The sequence below is a fragment of the Lissotriton helveticus genome, chromosome 5_1, assembly GCF_964261635.1.
Source record: "Lissotriton helveticus chromosome 5_1, aLisHel1.1, whole genome shotgun sequence".
Taxonomy (NCBI): Eukaryota; Metazoa; Chordata; class Amphibia; order Caudata; family Salamandridae; genus Lissotriton; species Lissotriton helveticus.
In genome coordinates this window covers 512,890,370-512,910,282 of record NC_136065.1, presented here as the reverse complement: position 1 = coordinate 512,910,282, position 19,913 = coordinate 512,890,370, and the positions used below count along the sequence as shown (strand labels likewise).

Here is a 19,913-nt window from a genome sequence, read left to right as displayed (position 1 = left end):
TAAGTTCTTCCCCTCCAAGGAGGAAAGCCTTTTCACACTACCACCTCTCCTTGCATTCTTCCACGAGTGCTTCTTTCCATAAAGAGGACTATAAATCCTCTCTTGTCACATATACTGGCCACTCAAAGACAAAGGTCAAATGTAAGGCTTGGTCTTCCGAGGGAGCATGTTGTTTACTTTTCTTTTTCTGACTTCTAAGTGAGAGGATATATGTGACAATCTTGCTATATACTGGGGGTGGGAAAGCTTTTTTTCTAGCACACTACAACATTTAAATGAACTGCAAGCATTTCAGGATATATTAGAATTAGAAAAGCACATATTTAGCACATTCTTTGATAATTCTGAAGTATGTTGGAAAAAATACTTTAAAATGATCAAAACAAATCAATACACTAGGTGATGCCATTCCATACTAAAGGCGTGCTGTGTAGTTTTAGTAGCAAAGTTGTATGTCTGTAGAAATGTAATGGTCATTTGAGTTGAAAATGTGTTGTTTGTAATGGCAGTGTGCTAATACACCATGCATTCTCTACTCTACGCCACAGCACTCTACTCTGAGCCACAGCACTCTTCTCTGAACCACACCACTCAACTCCACTCTACACCTCTCTACTCTGCACTGCTCTACTCTACCCCAATGTACTCTACGCTACTCTACACCACTGGACTCTTTGCAACTGCACTCTGCACCACCCTAGTCTATGCCACTCCACACAATTCCACTCTGCATCACAGCACTCTACGCCTCTGCACTCTGTGCCAATCCACTGTACACCAATGCACTCTACTGAGTACTACTCCACTCTACGACTCTGCACTCTAAGGCAATCCACTGTACACCACTCTAATCTACTCTGCACTCTATGCCACTGCATTCTACATCACTTTAATTTACCTCATTACACTCTATGCCACTATACTCTACGCCACTGCACTATACCCTGCACCATTCCACTCTATGCCACGTCACTCTACTCTAAAACAATCTACTCTACGCCACTGCACTCTGCGCCACTCCACTCTGCACAACTCCACTCTACGCCACTCTACAACACTACACTCTACGCCTCTGCACTCTATGCCAATACACTGTACACCAATGCACTCTACTCTGTACTACTCCACTCTACGACTCTGCACTCTATGCCAATCCACTGTACGACACTCTAATCTACTCTGCACTCTATGCCACTACACTCTACATCACTTTAATTTACACCATTACACTCTATGTGACTCTACTCTACGCCACTGCAATCTACCCTGCACCACTCCACTCTACGCCACTCCAGTCTACTCTAAAACAATCTACGCTACTGCACTCTGCGCCACTCAACTCTATTCCACTGCACTTTGCGCCCTGCAACTCTACTCTGCACCACTGTACTCTACGGCCCTGCTCTCTATGCACTCTACACCACTGCATTGTATGCACTATCCACCACTGAAATCTACGCCACACTACTCTGCACAACTGCACTCTCTGCCAATGCTCTCTGTACCACTCTACTCTGCATCAGTGCACTCAATGCCACTGCACTCTGCATCACTCCATTCTACACTACTCCACTCTACACCACTGCACTCTATGCCACTCCACACCATTCTACCCCACTGTAGTCTCTGCAACTCTACTCTACACCACTGCTCTCTACCACACTGCGCTCTACTCCTCTCTACTCTGCACTACTCTACTCAATACCAATGTACTCTATGCTACTCTGCTCTACACAACTGCATTCTTTGCCACTGCACTCTACACCACTCCAATGTATGCCACTCCACTCTGCTCACCTCCACTCTATGCCACTCAGCAAAACTGGACTCTACGCCAATCAACTGTATGCCACTCTACATATAGGTATTTGGAAAGCACATATGTAACACATTTTTTGTTAATTCTGGAGTGTGTTGGAAATAAATACTTTAATATGAAAATTGCAAATCACTACACTGGGTGATACTATATCCACACATTATTTTTGGCCACTGTATAGTTTTAGTAGTAAAGCTGTAAGCCCTTGCAAATGTACTGGTCATTTGAATTGAAAATGTGTTGTCTGTAATGGCAGTGTGCTACCACACCATGCATGCTCCACTCTGTGCCACTTGACTCTACTCCACTCTACGCTACTGCACCCTACTCTGCACCACTCCACTTTTCACCATGCCACTGCACTCTACTCCACTATACTCTATACCACTGCACTCTTACCCTCTCTACTCTACTCTGTACTACTCTTCTCTGTACCAATGCACTCTACGCTAGTCTACACCACTGCACTCTTTTCCACTGCACTCTACACACTTCCAATCTTTGCTTCTCTACTCTGGGCTACTCCACTCTGCACAACTCCACTCTACGCCACTCTGCAATACTGCACTCTACGACTACTGCACTCTATCCTGCACCTCTCCACTCTACGCCACTTCACTCTCCTCTAAAACAATCTACTCTTTGTCACTGCACTCTACACCACTGCACTCTACTCTGCACACTGTACTCTTCACCACTGCTCTCTACACCACTATACGCTTCACTACTGCTCTCTACACCACTGCTCTCTATGCCAATGAACTCCACATCACTGCATTCTATGACACTCTACTCTGCAACACTGCACTATCCGCCACTGAACCATACACCACTCTACTCTGCACCCTTGCACTCTCTGCCGATGCATAACATCGCCATCAAAATGATAAAAGGCTGAACTCGTCCTCAGGGCTTCACACCTGTAACATGCACGCTACCTACAAGACTAAGACAAATCACTCATCCATTAACCTGTCTAATAGGCAGTGGTGGCTCCTCCGCTAAGGCTGAGATGCGTCGCCCCACTGCTTTCAGAAGTGCAAAAAAGGAAAAATTTAAATGATAACACAATGTTATTATCATTTTATTTTTCCTTGCTGAGGCAGTTTTGCGAGGCAGGGCTAGGCTGCTCATAGAGCAGGGGGATGAGTGGTTGGGGCATTTTCTAAGTTTGCATGACGGTTTGGTCGGCTATCTGGGGCCGGCCAAACATTCATGCGTACTTTGAATGTTCTACACCAGGCTGTATTACAGGCTGGATGGAGAAAATGCACAGGCTCGTAGTCCCCGACTTAGTGCCAAACCATGGCGCTCAGACCAGTCACAATGCTGTTGTCATAGTGACAGCAGCGTTGTGCTTAGCTTAGGAGAGCCTGTGAACTTCCTGCTTCTGTTCCGGGACTAGTCGGAAGTGAAGCGAAGGATAGATGCGGCCGGCCGAAGAGGTAAATGACTTATTTTTTTTTTTCTACAGCCCACCCCTGATCCGTGCCAGTCGCAACTGCTAATAGGATGCTTAATATTGGCTCCGAATGACTGCAGGACAAGTTCAACTTAAGCAGAAGTAGTATATCATTAATAACATCGCATTACTTGTATTGTCTTAGTCTAAAATACCTTTTAACCTTGTAACATATTAGGATTGATCTCCGAATAGACCTTCTGGGTAGTACGAGGAGAAAGAAGTGTTGGTGAGACACTATTTTCACAAAGTGCACATAGCACATACCCAATATGCTGTGTGGGACATAGGATCCTCCGCCAAAGGCAAAACACACTCCCAATCACCTACAGTTCAGGGAAGCAGTGGCTTGTTTCATCTGTGTGTGGGGGTGTTTGGCGGTTGGCTGGGTGGAAGGTGGCAGCGCAGTTCAGAAAGTACAATCCACCTCTTGTTTTGAAGTGCATCGAACTAGGAGTTCAGACATTCCAAATACACAGACTGCCATCACTATAAAAGCATCAATTTGGGCATTCTGAGAGGACACAATCCTTCAGCCCAATAGAATGACTTCAGACATTCCCCAAACACACAAGTTTGTACTGCCATAGAAGCACAACTTCAGCGGGGGTTAGCAGCAAGTCCTAGACTGTGGACAGACAGGCCTGGTTTGCCATTGATGCATGAATACAGTGTTTATATATATACTTATATATATTATATATATTCATTAATTCCGTTTAATGGTTTGGTCCTGTCTGCTAACAAGGGTCCTCGCTTCACTGCTTCATTTCTGAGTTTCTTCTCCATTCGCAAGTTCGAGGTGGATCTTACCCTTTGCCGATGTCCTTTCCTGCTGCGATTGTTTTAAAAGAGGCAGACTGTTTCCTGGTTATACTCTTTATCCTGTGTTATCTCTATTCTAGAACTTTTATCCTTTGTGATGTAGTGCGGCTGCTTGTGAGTTGCATTAAAGGATAATGCATAATGTCAGCCTCCGTGTCTTTAATGAAATCCAGATTCTCTGGTCATGTTAATAGGAGAATCGCAATTCAGTGATTACTCAAAGACACAACCCCACACAACTATAGAAACATGACTTTAGACATTCTCCCGGGACACAAGATGACACAGTCATAGAAACAGGACTTCAAACGCTCTGTCATAGATGCTTGACTCCAGAGGTTCCCCAAGAGACAATCCTGCAAGAAGGAGATCATAAGGCTAAAGCTTGCAAAGTGAAACTCAACGGTAGCCAATGCAGTCCTAAAGTAGACATCTATTTTTTTTCTGTCTTTCAGCTTACGTCGAGTATACGTAATCAACAGGGAAGTTTGTGTCCGCACCGTGTGCGCCCACGAGGAGCTCCTGAGAGGTAAAAATGCCTATTCCACTCCCAGAATCCTGTAATTAGTATGTAGGGGAGCTAGGAATTCCTTTTTTTTTGTATCCGTATAGACAAAGATATCATGAACCCTGCTATATCTTTCTATGTTGATGAGACCCTACACCTTCCCCCCCTCCCCTCACATAGTGTTTTTCCCTCACTTATACCAGGTTTCAAGGCTCAAGGATTTGGTTTTAGTGTGAGTTGACCTGACTGTATAAACAAAAGTTATCATCACCTGTTAATGCATTAATGCTATGGCTTGTTTAACCATTTCTTACATGTAGAGAAATCTGTGACATCCCAAAAGCATATTTAGGACATTTATAGCTTTTTCTGGGCTTTTCAAACCAGCATTATCTGCAATTATTCTAGAGGTGGCCTAAAAAAAAATCTAATATTTCAGTGAAAAAAGTGAACAGTCGGAACACAGCAGTCTTAACCACGTGTGTTCCGACTATGCAAGCTCAACCACACTTGCCTTAACCATGCAGCTGGCTGCAGCTGCTGTGGTGAAGGCGGAAGCAGGAAGAGACACGGTGAGGTAAGTAGAGCTGGGGTTAGCTTTCAGGGCTGTGTGGGCTAGGGGTGTCAGGGTAGTTTGAGGAACAGCGCAGGGGTGAGTCCCTCTATACATACAGTGAATGTGAAGGGGCAGGGTTTTAGGCCTAAGGGAAGGGCGAGGGGAATGGGTAGTCGGGTAGTTTTAGGGCTGGGGGTCTGGGTCGGTCTCAAGGCAGTAGAAGGGGTTGGAGTCGTTTTAGGGACAGCGCAGGGTCGTGGTAGTGTATGTAAAGGGGCAGGGTTTTAGGCTTTAGGGCAGGGAGAGGAGAATGGGTAGTTGATGTAATTTTTAGGCCTGGGGGTTGGGGTATGTCTTAGGGCAGTGGAAAGGGTTGCTGTAGTTTAAGGGACAGCGCGGTGGGGGTGTCGGGGTAGTGTAAGTAAAGGGGCGGGATTTTAGGCCTTAGTGCAGGGGGGGAATGGGTATACCGGGTAGGTTTAGGTACAGCGCGGGGGTGGGGGGTTGGGGTTGTGTTTGTAAAGTGGCAGGGTTTTAGGGACAGCGTGGGGTGGGGAAGCTATCGGGGTGGGGGGTCAGGGTAGTGGCGGCCTTAGCCACACGTACCCTATTACCATTCATGCCTATACCACGAATTTGCGTGAAAAAGTAATGTGTGGTTAAGACACATTTATGGTTTGGGCTGCGTGGTAGAGGCTCACATGGGTTAACCATGTGTACCTCTATTATACCACCATGAAAAAACACATCAAAAAGGAAGTTATGGTTCCAAAACCACTGCAGTTCGCCAGTTATGGATAGTAACACATAACAGATACCAGTACATGGTCCAGCCACTGTGTTTCTTTCTTGTTAGCTTTTTTTTTTATTTCTGCATGATTAGTAGGTTGTTGTCTGAAGCATGGCCGATACTGCAAGTTATGATATTCTTAGTGTGCGCTACTAACCATAACAGTAGAATTTTATTGGTTTGGGGTTTTTGAGCCATAATAATGACCACTTTAAAAAAAAAAAAAATCTATGAATTTAATGTTTTTTTTATCATGTACTTAACTACAAACCACCCCTGAACATGGCTTCTGCCATGCACAGCAAAGATTGGTGGCAGGCAGAGAGCAACACGCCGCAGGCAGTCATCTCCCAGTGTGCTTTGGCCTTGCACAGCAGGGATTAGCAGCAAGTCCGAGCCTGTGGCCAACCTGCATGGCCATCCAACATCTGCTAAATATGGCCTTATGTCATGCATGGCTGGAGTTGGCCACATGTTCTGGCTTGTGACCAGGCCCTACACAAATCCTACCATGGGCTACCAACACCTGGTACGCACAACCGTACATTGATGCAATTGGTCTAAAACCCCGCATAAAAGCAACACGCACCATGCACTCTAAACCGCCTATTTGACCAACCCCTACTGTGCACAGCATTCTCGTGCGAATTGTAGTTTGCATGGTTGTTGTGCAAGTTATAAATTGCGGAGCTAACTATAACTTGCAAATTCCAGTGGTTTTTCAGTTTTAATTCATAACGATAATTGTACGTTAAATGTGGGTTTTTTTAGTGTGAATTTAATGTATTTTTAAACATACGATTTTTTTTCAGTGACTTTCTGGTGTTTTCTGATCATATACCTGCCACAATTGGCCTTGTCCCACTGCACAGGACATTTGGCCATGCACCTTAAGGATTGGGTGAAATGCCTGGCCTACACTAGGTCATGCACCCCACCTACCGCAGACAGACGCTTCTCGCTGCACACCGTTATTGGCTGGCTAGCCTGGCCCTGAGTCCAAACCAGTGTGGGCAACCACCACCAGCTGCTTTTCGACTAAATTCTGGCATAGCTGTGGTTGATCAAAGGGCCTGGCCCATGGCTAGGTCCTGCACTCAGTCTGTCATGGCACCCACCCACCAGTGTACATGGCTGAAACTGAAGGGCCACCGAACTCCACTGAGTGCGACATTCAGCTGCAGGTCCATTGCCTAACCCATCATGGGTGGGTGGGCAGCTAACTCATCTGTACTGAGTGTTTACAAAAAGAATGCTTAGGGATCAAGGGCTCCTATACTCTCGATCACAAGACTATGATTATCTGAGGGTAAAAAAATCTGTTAATTTGGTAAGGAGCGCATGTGAAAATGAGGCTCAGTTCCCATACTTGTATTTTTTGCCCAATAAATGGTTAAGAAACGAAATCCTAAGGGTTCGTGTGGGCATTAATCCTTGGAAGACAGAAGAAAAAATTAAAGCACCCTTGATCCAACCAGATGGCATTTGTAAATGTGGCTTAGGAGTAAGAAATGATATCTTACATATATTGCTTGATTGCACATTGATTTTAGTAACACGAAAAGTGTTTTTATGTCCAATATTTTTAAAATATAAGGTGAATTCACGGTCTCAAGCCGCTTGTCTCCTTATGGATATGTCATTTTTAGATATTACAATTGCCGTGGGGAAGTTCTTGAAAGCAACAAGAGAATTTGTAATGGAGAAAATAAAGGAGGGGTGTTGATTTTACATTTTTTACTGCTGCCAACAACGAGAATTGTATGGATTTATATTTTTGTAAACTGTGTTTAAATGAAATGTGGTCTAATTATGCTATCAATATGAGGATCCAAAGTTTTATGTATGGTTTATAGACTATGGTCTAAATAAACATTGTTTTATCTCTCTCTCAATGAAGCTAAAGTGGGCACTGATTGGAATTTGAATATTTAGGTTTGTCCACCTTTAATGATTAAAAAAGGGCCCTCCCTTTGAGTCAATAAAAAATATATTTTTTATTGGTCATTACTGGGGTACCTGCACCTGTTACCCAGCATAGCAATGGTATCAGTACCATGACACCACAAAAACATTAAAAAAAATATGAGTGCCTGGTCATAGGCCAGACCCTGCAGTGAAAAGCCATTGCGCAGGCTGTAGGCATTGTACTGCGGTTATTTTGGCCACATGCAGTGGGTTGAGCGCAGGGTCACCACACAGCTTTACACTGCTGAAGGCTGTGTGCAGCGGGGCACCCTTGTGGGGTGGGTTCAGAGACGTGTCATAGGCCAGTCTTTGCAGGCATGGTCGAGGGCTGTGTGCAGCAGGGATTTGCTTCTCCCACAGTACTATGTGCAGGGCTTGGTCTGTAGTCAGGCCCTACAGCCAACTCCTCCTACCTTGCTGTTATTTAACATGCAAGAGCATATTAGTAGTGCATGACTTGGGTGCCAGTTATAGTTAGTTCACTAAAAGATAACTGCCAAATTACAGAACATTTTCAGTTTTTAAATATCCCTTCTTTTCTCATTTTAAGAACTAACTGTCAAGTCTCTTTAGCCTTTGTTTCTTTCAGTGGATTTTGTTTTATTTTTTACTTAAGCTAAGATCTTACTACCATAGTAACTAGAACAACACTTTAACCTTTATTTTTTTCAGGGAATATTATTATATAAAATGTATATCTATATATAGGAAGGGCATTTATTAGTTTGATTATGACTTTGATACCATTTGACGAATAATCATCCACCTTAGCTCCTCCCTAGGAAGTTTTTCGGGATGATCAGTCAAGCGGGGGTGGGAGAAAAAGAGGGAGGTCCAAAACATGTTTTCCCCATTCATATTTCTGTAGGAAAATTGATCAGCGATACAGCAAAAACTGCTGAACAGAATGACATCAAATTTGGCAGGAAAACAAGATCTTGGTCCAAAAAGTGTGCTTTTTATGATTTGGTATAAATCTGTTCAGTAGTTGTTGAGAAATTAAGGCTCAAAAACATTGTATATTTCAATCCGCTGAGGATCTGCATAGCCAATCGATCTTAACATAACATCTGTTTTGCAGCGTGAGTCTTTTCTGGATTCACATGCTGTGCATTATTCCGCCCTCTAGTGGTTGGGTCTGGAATTGTTGTATTTATTCTTTTTTGTTGTTGTTGGTGGGCGTTGACATACCACCATTTGGTGGCCTCCTGTGATGTCCATGTGCTTCCTCCGTAAGCTCCCACCTTTGGTCGCCATCTTCAGATTCTTTTTTTCCGCCGTTGGGTCTGGATCGATACGGAAGGAACTCCAGAGATTTGGAGGGAAGAAACAACAAAAATAGGTGAAACTTATACAAATTAGCGATAAAAGGCTTTTCGACGTTCCAGACTACCATCCGATGAGCCGGAGTGCGCCTAAAGGGGAACGTACGGTACTTCGATAACACGGAGAATGCGCATTCAGGGGGCTCCCTGTGCGCGGTAATGGACTAGACACATATCAAATTCTGCAAGAATTGTCAGCTTAAGTACGTTCAAAAAGATCAGCATCCAGTGTGCAACCTTTGCCTGCCGCTGGATCACCGAAGTGAAGATTGCAACGCATGCTCAGCCTTTACCCCCAAAGAACTTGAGGGTAAGAGAGAGACAGAGTAGGGCCAACTACAACATGCAGGGCCAGGGGACAGCACCGCTTCGAGATCTGGGCCTTTCTAGCGAAGAGGAGGACAATGTTGCAGAAGGCCGTAAAGTCGACGAGGACACAGACGTCACAGTTGTAGAGGTCGAGTAGGAGACTTCAAAGGAGATAAGAGATCCATCGACCTCAAAAAAACAGGATGAGACATGAAAAAATGTCTCAAAGATCTCGAAAGGAGCCTTGGCGTTGAAACAGTTGCCTCCAAAGAGAAACACTCCGTCGGATCCTTAGACAAGGACTCTGTGATGGCAAAAACTCTAAAAAAATCGAATATGTTGAAAGATGGTCTCGGCAACGAAAAAAGAGAGGTCGAAACAGCCTTCGATGACAATGTTGGCGTCGTCAAGCACAAAGAGAAAGGCTGAGGGTCTCGACACCGAAACACACACGTCGGAGATCGAGAAATAGAAAAAGAGGCTAGAGGCAGAGATGGCGAATATTTTACAATGCAAAAAGGAATTCAACAACAGCTTCAAGGAATTCAAGATACCTCTAAAAACATCGACTGAAGCTGAGAAATTGGTCGAGGAAGTGCAGCCTTCAATGACTCCCGAACCACTCAACGAAGAAGAAGTAGAGGAATTCTTCGAGGATGAAGGAGATGATGAGGCACTAACGTATGTGGGCTTGGTGACCTCGGATGCTCAAGACCTACAATGGCAGGATCTCGACGCTGAATCACCAGAGCAGGCGGTAGACACATATCCTGGAAGGCTGTCACTACCAGATAACATTGGGATATACAACCAAGTCATAAAAAGGGCAGCAGACACATATACAGTGCAACTTGAAGAGGAAAAACCACAATCATGCTTTCTACCAGAAACTTTACTGCCTACACAGTCAAGGAGACAGTTTCTACCCATGCTACCAAGAGTACTGGATCAAGGGAAAGAGGCATTTAAAGAGCCTGCCACTTGTAAGGCAGCCACACAAGAAGGTGAGAAGAAATACAAACATTCTTCAAAGGACCCACTGTACATCAAAGGGTCAGTGCCAGCTGACTCAATCATTACATCTGCTTTGAGGTTAGAATCGTGCACCGCTGGTAATCTTGTCTTTACTGCTTTTTACGTGCCTCCAGGGTTCGTCGCCCGTCTGGGGCGATAAGGCTATAATCCACAAGTAGCAGGGATACCTGATCGGGTATTCCTGTCCCCCTGGGCACCGATTTGTGCTGAATACCCTGCTCCGGGTTTTTAAATTCAAAATTATAAATCCAATAATTAACAAATGATGCCTCTTCTCAATGATTAGTTATGCCATACTTTCATTTTATTTCACTTGTGTTCCAATGCATTTCGGCAGTATGTACTGCCTTCATCAGGGAAATAAGTTCTACAAAAATCAAAGAATGAATGATAATCAGCATCAGTAATTTCATTAAGTTCATGGCTTATTACTGGTAGTACAAAAACTATACTCTATTTCATTAATTCGTTAAACGTATACCAAATTTAAATGGTGCGCAAGGAGTACATTGGTGTCTCTATTCCCAAAACTAGTGATACCGTTAGTAACTTTCGCAGTTAACCCTCCTTGGTATGTTTTAGACGTGTCTAGCGTCAAACTATTAGTGGGTTTCACTATGGCGGCGTATAAACAATGCTAATTGGTCCACCTCGCTAAGCGCGCTGGGTGATAGGTTATAACGCTCCCCGTACTGGAAGCTTCTACGTTAAGGAAATAACTACGCGCTTTCTGTGCCTTGCCTAGTGGTTACTTTGGCTTACCTTCGCGTGTATGGCGCCCTGTACTGCGGTCCACCCGCGGGTTCGTTTCTCTTCCGGTATGGGTACTCGGAAGTTCACGCATGCGCACTAATGAAGCCCTCGCGTTTTTTTTCTTCTATAACTTTATTGGCAGCTGAGTGCTAAGGATGATCTACCCTAGTGCTCGCTTCCCATATGGATCAAAGGGGACACATACATAATGTCCAAGTATTTCAAATAGGCAAATAGTGTTACAGAAATAACGAATAATATTTGATGTTAGTAATTAAAGGTAACAAAGAAATTGAGTTCGTTCATTTAATCCGCCCGGTTTTAGGCTGCCCAGATTATAAATCCAGTAGTTCTCCTGTTTTAGTAGGCTCGTTTTATTGGAAGATCCTTCTTTCTTAGGTAGAATTTCCAAAACACATACTCTTAGTTGACTGACGTTGTGTTGCTTTTGTGTGAAATGTTCTGCTATACTGGTCTTGGATGATTTCAGTCTTATGGTACTTTTGTGTTCGTTTATACGTGTTTTCAGTTTTCTTTCTGTGTGGCCAACGTAAACATCACCGCATGGGCACTTTATCATGTAGATTAAGTTGGTTGAATCGCAAGTTGCATTTACTTTTAATGAAATGGGGTACCCCTTCTGAGGTTGTGTTATAATGGGTCCTTTGATGATGTTGTTACATGTGTTACAATTATGACATGGTACTGTACCCCGTCAACCAACTTAATCTACATGATAAAGTGCCCATGCGGTGATGTTTACGTTGGCCACACAGAAAGAAAACTGAAAACACGTATAAACGAACACAAAAGTACCATAAGACTGAAATCATCCAAGACCAGTATAGCAGAACATTTCACACAAAAGCAACACAACGTCAGTCAACTAAGAGTATGTGTTTTGGAAATTCTACCTAAGAAAGAAGGATCTTCCAATAAAACGAGCCTACTAAAACAGGAGAACTACTGGATTTATAATCTGGGCAGCCTAAAACCGGGCGGATTAAATGAACGAACTCAATTTCTTTGTTACCTTTAATTACTAACATCAAATATTATTCGTTATTTCTGTAACACTATTTGCATATTTGAAATACTTGGACATTATGTATGTGTCCCCTTTGATCCATATGGGAAGCGAGCACTAGGGTAGATCATCCTTAGCACTCAGCTGCCAATAAAGTTATAGAAGAAAAAAACCGCGAGGGCTTCATTAGTGCGCATGCGTGAACTTCCGAGTACCCATACCGGAAGAGAAACGAACCCGCGGGTGGACCGCAGTACAGGGCGCCATACACGCGAAGGTAAGCCAAAGTAACCACTAGGCAAGGCACAGAAAGCGCGTAGTTATTTCCTTAACGTAGAAGCTTCCAGTACGGGGAGCGTTATAACCTATCACCCAGCACGCTTAGCGAGGTGGACCAATTAGCATTGTTTATACGCCGCCATAGTGAAACCCACTAATAGTTTGACGCTAGACACGTCTAAAACATACCAAGGAGGGTTAACTGCGAAAGTTACTAACGGTATCACTAGTTTTGGGAATAGAGACACCAATGTACTCCTTGCGCACCATTTAAATTTGGTATAAGTTTAACGAATTAATGAAATAGAGTATAGTTTTGTACTACCAGTAATAAGCCATGAACTTAATGAAATTACTGATGCTGATTATCATTCATTCTTTGATTTTTGTAGAACTTATTTCCCTGATGAAGGCAGTACATACTGCCGAAATGCATTGGAACACAAGTGAAATAAAATGAAAGTATGGCATAACTAATCATTGAGAAGAGGCATCATTTGTTAATTATTGGATTTATAATTTTGAATTTAAAAACCCAGAGCAGGGTATTCAGCACAAATCGGTGCCCAGGGGGACAGGAATACCCGATCAATCATTACATCTACAGCCAGGAAAAGGGCCAATGCACCAACCAATGTTGTTCCACTACCAGACATGGAGAACAGGAGGATGGACCTTATCGGGAGAAAGGTCGAGAGGAGTGCATCAATTCAGTGGTGCATTGCAAACTCAAATGCATTGATAAACAGGCATGCATATGGGAAGGGGTAGGAGAACAACTAAAGCACCTGCCTGAACTGGTCCAAAGAATGGCAAACTACTTAGTGGAAGAGGGAAAGAACCTGGCAAACACATGTTTAAAATCTGCCCTAGAAGCTGCAGACACATCGAGCAGATAGATGATGAATGGCATTACCAAGAGAAGACGGGCATGGCTGAGAATATCAAGTTTCAAGCCAGAAGTGTAGAATAACATACTAAACTCACAGTTCAATGGGGAACAGCTTTTTGATAGCATTGTAGAGAAAAGCTGAATCAAACTGAAAAAAGGACAATGAAACAGCAAGGTCTATGGGCACACTACAATTTAGAGGCATGCGTAGAGGCACACACTCAACGAGAAGAGAAGGCAGAGGTAGCCATCAACCCACAGCCTCTCCGCAAACATACCAGCACACTTGAGAAGGGGTAAGCCAGGGCCAGCAACAAGGGCAGCAGCAAAATTGGTCTTTCCAACAGGGCAGACAATCCTTTTGAGGGCGCCCTCTGGGAGAAGGGCAAACGTAATGAGGAGGACTGCAAACCACAGCAAAGTGACTACATTACAAAAGTGGATCACTCACCAAAAACATCACTGAGTGGGCCCCCAAAGACACTATCAGAAAAAAGACTTCATCCTTTAAACAAACAGTTCCTCCAACATACTACACCAGTAGGAGGCAGGTTAAAATACTTCCTCCACAATTGCAGAGATATCACTTCAGACAAATGGATATTAAATATAATACAGTACGGTTAGTGCATAGAACTGACAAAGCAACCTCCAAACAAAAATACAAACAAGAAACATTCGGAAAAAGAATTATCCAAATTACTCCAGGAGGGGCAAGAACTTCAATTCAAAGAGGCCATAGAAGAGAGACCACAAAAGGAAAGGAACTACGGCATTTACTCACCGTACTTCCTAATTCCAAAAGTAGACGGAACATTGCATCCAATACTAGAGCTAAGGTTTCTCAACAAATTCATAAAAGCACAAAGATTCAAAATGACAATGTTGTAAGAGGTGATACCTCAGTTGCAAAAAGGAGACTACATGGCAACCATAGACTTAATGATGCATACTTGCACATTCCAATGAACAGAAAACACAAAAATCTATTAAGATTTGTGGTCAACAAAACACACTACCAATTCAAAGTTCCAGCATTCTGCCTGAAATCAGCACCAAGAGTTTTCACTAAATGCCTAGCGACAGTAGCCACTCATCTAAGAAGGCAGGGGATTCATGTATACCTGCACGTGGACGACTGGTTAATAAGAGGAGGCTCATACAGACTCAGCAAACAGCATACACAACAATTGATAGAGACACTGGGTCAATTTGGATTTTCAATACACTGGAACAAGTCATCACCAGAGCCAGAACAACAGAAGATGTTCTTAGAAGCACAGATCAACACTATAGTAGGGAAGGTGTTCCCACGTGAGAAGAGAACATTCGCACTGCTGAAGGAGACACGTCTGTACTGCAAGGGGCAAGCTCTGACAGTGAGAACAATGAAGATTCTAGGAATGATGGCTTCATGCATTCATTTAATCCCCAACATTCGCTTGCACATGAGGCTGTTCTAGGAATGGCTTTATGAGCAATGGTCACAAGCAACAGGTAGTTGGAAGGATCTAGTGGTTGTCACACAAACAGTTCATCAGGAGATGGCATGGTGGATCAAAACAAACATAGTGCAGGGCAGATTTGTCACTCAACCAACTCCAACAGTAACCATAACAACAGATGATTCCCAGATAGGATGGGGAGCACATATGAACAGCCTCAAAATAAGAGATTTGTGGACACAGGAGGATGTGGTAAAACACATCAATTTCCTGGAGCTATAAATTGTGTTCCTACCATTAAAAGCCTTTCAGATGGAGCTTTACAGAAAGAAAGTGTTAATACAAACAGACAACACAACCACCATGTTTTACATAAACAAGCAAGAAGGAACACAGTCTTTAGCACTCTCAACGCTAGCTTAACAACTATGGAAATGGGCAATCCCAAAGAGTATAGACATAATTGCAGTACACTTGCCAGGAAAGCACAATGTAGAGGCAGACAGATTGAGCAGACAGACTGAGCAGACAGATGTCAGCATCCCACGAATGGGAATTTAATCAATCAGAACTACATAAAATATTCAGAAAATGAGGGACTCCGCAAATCAACCTATTTGCAACTAACCAAATGCAAAATGCCTACACTTCACATCCAGACAATCTTGCAAGCAATCCCTAGTGAATGCGCTATGGATAAGCTGGTCAGAGATATTTGCTAATGCCTTTCCCCAAATACCACTTCTCCACAAAGTGATTAACAAATGCAAGATCAGCCACATGACATTGATTCTCATTGCACCACAATGAGCCAGACAAACATGGTTCTCAGAGATAATGGAGATAACACAGAGAACAGTGCACAGGCTTCCAAAAAGAAAAGACCTATTAACAATGCGAAACAGAAGGGTTCTTCACGCAGAGCCCGAGAGCCCAAGCCTAGCTGCATGGCTCTTTAGGACTTTGAATTTGCACATCTCAAACTGCCAGAAAGTACAATGGCACTACTAAGAGAAGCAAGAAAACCAACAACAAGAAAATGTTACTCAGCAAAATGGAAGAGATACTCCCAATGATGCTTTAGAGGAAACCTCTCAAAGAATATCACAAGGGAAACAACTGTTCTAAAATACCGGACGCATTTACTGCAAATTAATCTAAGCTACACGTCATTAAAGGTACACTTAGCAGTAATTGTAGCCTACACAAAAGGAGGAACTGGAAAGAGTTTTTTCACTTCTCACGTAGTCAAAAGGGTCCTTGAAGGAGCAAAAAGGGTACCAGCACCCTCATGGAACTAAATTATAGTACTGGCTCAGCTGATGAAGGCACCATTCGAACCACCGCACAAAGCAACGCCACAAATGCTCATGCTAAAAACAGCTTTTTAGTAGCGATTACATCTCTACATCGAGTTAGTTAATTACAAGCACTACCACTACAGGAACCCTACTTCCAAATACATAATTACAGAATTTTCATGAGAACAGATCCAGACTTTATGTCAGAGGTTGTATCGAAATTTCACATAAACCAAACAATACAAATTCGATGTTTCTTCCAAAATAAAAAAGCCCAAGCAGAAAAAGCTTTGCACACTCTTGACGCTAGAAGAGCAGTCATGTATTACATTGAAAGGACACAAGAATACAGGAAAACAAAGCAATTCTTTGTATCTTTTGCTAACTGCTTCCTAGGATGACCTGTTACCAAGAACACCATCACAAGATGGATTGCTCAAGCCATACAATTATGCCACAAACAATCAGGACAGACTTTACAAGGCGCACCAAGGGCACACTCAACAAGGAAGAAAGGAGCAACAGTCACATTTGTAGCAAATACTCCAATTCAAGACAAATAACTTGGCTGCAATATGGTCTTCAGTGCACACATTCACAAAACATTATTGTGTGGACATTCAGATGAATAAAGAAGCACAAGTAGGACAAAATGTATTACAACATATATTTACAAACCAGCGCTCAACTTCCACCCACCCACCACAAAACTAGCAAACTGCTACAAAATCTATGCACAGCATATGAATCCAGAAAAGATTCACGCTGCAAAACGTAAAGGCCAGATGTAGGTAAATGCATGTTTGCGATTTCTTAATAGCGATCTTTAGGGAATAGTTATTAAGGAATCGCAGAATGCCATGTAGCTAGAAATCACAATATTTTTTGTGATTCCTTAATATTCCTTAATTGTGAATCGCAATTGCGATTCGCAATTTTGGAATACCTTCCCATTCATTCCTATGGGCCAATTAAAGGGGGAGGGGCGCACAGGCCCATGCAAGCCTTGAAAGGCCCCAGGCACCCCATCCCAAAGGCTACTATGTAAAAAGGGATGTAGGCATGTGGGGCTTCTCCCTGAGCTTCGAAAGGCCCTGAGGACCCAAATACCCCAGGGCCCATTTGATTGTTATGTCTCTGGGACATGTATGCTCCTTTTTGTATGCTCTGGATGGCAGGTTCAAGGTCAGTTCCCACTGTCCCCCTGGATGGGTGCATGCGGGGGAGCCCGCGGGGCTGTGGGGGCCATGAAGAACTCCCCTGCTCCTCCCAATGTATTATGTCTTGTGCTTTCCCCAGGTAGGACAAAGGCTCCCATCTCAGGCCCCAGGGTCCACCAGGCCTGTAATGTTTCTAGGGATGGGCGGCTGCATGCCCCCCTCCTCTTTAAATTAGTTTTAGCCCAATTGTATGGCGTTCACGGGCCAGCATTGGATCGGCGTGGAAGAATGCACCTCCCCTCCTCATAAAAAAGAAAAACTATTTGCCCCAGTTGATGGGGTCCTCGGGCCCAGCAATCGCTCAGGGAGAGGACTGCATGCCCCTGCCTGAACATAAACATTTTTTTTTTAAAGAATTTCCTGGTTCCAGGATATGTGTTGGCAGAGGAGCTGGCAGGGCTCAGGGGCCTTTAGGGCTCCCCCGCAGCTCCCAAAGTAACATCAGAAAGGTGGATCCTCAACATCATCCAACACAGCTATTGCATAGAACTTGTGAAAAACCCACCATGATGAGGACAGAAGAAAATGACCTACATGAGAAGAAAATGCCTTTCTACTATGGAAAGTAAGAGAACTGTTACACAAAAAAGCAACAGAGAGAGTACCCCTGATGGAAATTAACCAGGGAAACTAATCAACATACTTTCTGGTACCAAAACCAGACAAGTTGTTGCGGCCAATACTAGACCTCCGATCCTTAAATAAGTTCATAAAGAGACAGATATTCAAAATGATGACCCTGCAAGATGTTATTCCGCAGCTATGTCATGGAGACTACATCACAACCATAGATTTAAAGACGCATACCTACACATCTCAATGAACCACAAACTCAAAAAACGATTAAGCTTCGTAATAGACAAGACACACTATCAATTCAAGGTGCTACCATTCAGAATAAAATCAGAAAATCAGCACCCAGAGTATTTACAAAGTGATTATCAGTGCTTGTGGCACACCTGAGAAGAAAGGGAATACAATGGTACTCTTACCTAGATGATTGGCTGGTAAAAGCGAACTTACTACGCAAATGCAGAACCAGCAATAAGACAGTGATGATGACACTCCACAGACTAGGATTTTCCATAAACATTAAAAGGTTATGACCCACACCAGAGCACCTTTCTGGGAGCAAGAATCAACACTGCACAAGCGAACAAATACCCTTGCAAAAAGAGGACACCGGTGATAAAGCAGGGAGCTCACAAGTACCAGAAGTGTCAGTCTTTGACAGTGAGGATTATAGGGAAACTGCTGGGAAAGATAGCTTCCTGCATACCACTAATACCATATACGACGTTACATATGGCAACTATAAAAGAATGGGTCCAGAGCCAGTGGTCACAAGCAACCGGGGTTGGAAGGATCAAGTGGTTGTCATGCAGAGAGTGCAGGAGGCAATGACGTGGTGGAACAAGACGAATATAACAACGGGAAGACCCTTCATACGACCAACTCCAACAGTGACCATCAACAAGGACAACTCCCATATGGGATGAGGAGCTCATATGGGGAGACTCAAGAACAGAGGGGTTAAGAAACCAGAAGAGGCAGTTCAGCACATAAAATTACACAAACTAAAGGCAGTGTTCCTAGCCTTTAAAGCCTTTCAGGTGCAGCTGTTGGGGAAATCAATACAAATTGAAAAGGATAATACAACAACAATGCTCTACCTCAACAAGCAAGGAGGGACGCAATCCTTTGCCCTATCTAGGCTAGTACAAGACATATGGAGTTGGGGAATCCAGAGACAGATAACCATGACGATGATACATCTACTAGGTTTAGGCAATGCAGAGGTGGACAAGCTAAGCAGACAGGAGTCTCGAGTGAGAGGTGAATCAGGCAGTGATCGAGAAGGTGTTCAGAAATTGGGGGACACCAGAAATAGACCTATTCACAACACCAAAAAATTGAAAATGCCAGTTCTTCGCATTCACATTGCCACTTCCTAGGGAATGCATGGTCGATAGACTGGTCAGGGAAATTTGCTTAGTCTTTTCTCCAGATCCCACTGTTACCAATAGACATCAACAAATGCAGACAGTTGCAGATGACTTTAATACGCTTCACCCCACTGCGGGTGAGACAAACCTGTTTCTCAGATCTAATACAGATGACACAGAACAATGTGCAAAGACTACCAGCATCACAAGACCTGCACTTCATGAAAAATGGTCAGGTTCACCACCCAGAACCAAATACACTGATTCTAGCAGGATGTTGCCTGAAGGCAGAGTTCAAACACTTAGGACTCCCCAAAAAAGCAATGGTGGTGCTCAGGGAAGCTAGAAGACCGGCAACAAGGAAATGCTACAAAGCTAAATGGGAGAGATACACAAGGTGATGCCAGACATCTGGCCTTTTTCAGGACATTACACGGGACACTACAGCCATCA

The 19,913-nt window shown here is 43.5% G+C and overlaps 1 protein-coding gene across 1 annotated transcript in view; it reads left to right on the top strand.

Moving 5' to 3' along the window:
- Positions 1-19,913, top strand: part of MFAP2 (microfibril associated protein 2) — a 152,647-nt gene that overhangs the window by 98,540 nt on the left and 34,194 nt on the right. Inside the window, exon 8 of the mRNA XM_078642850.1 lies at positions 4,562-4,635. Coding sequence (XP_078498976.1) covers positions 4,562-4,635 — 74 coding nt within the window. The remainder of the gene's footprint in view (positions 1-4,561; positions 4,636-19,913) is intronic.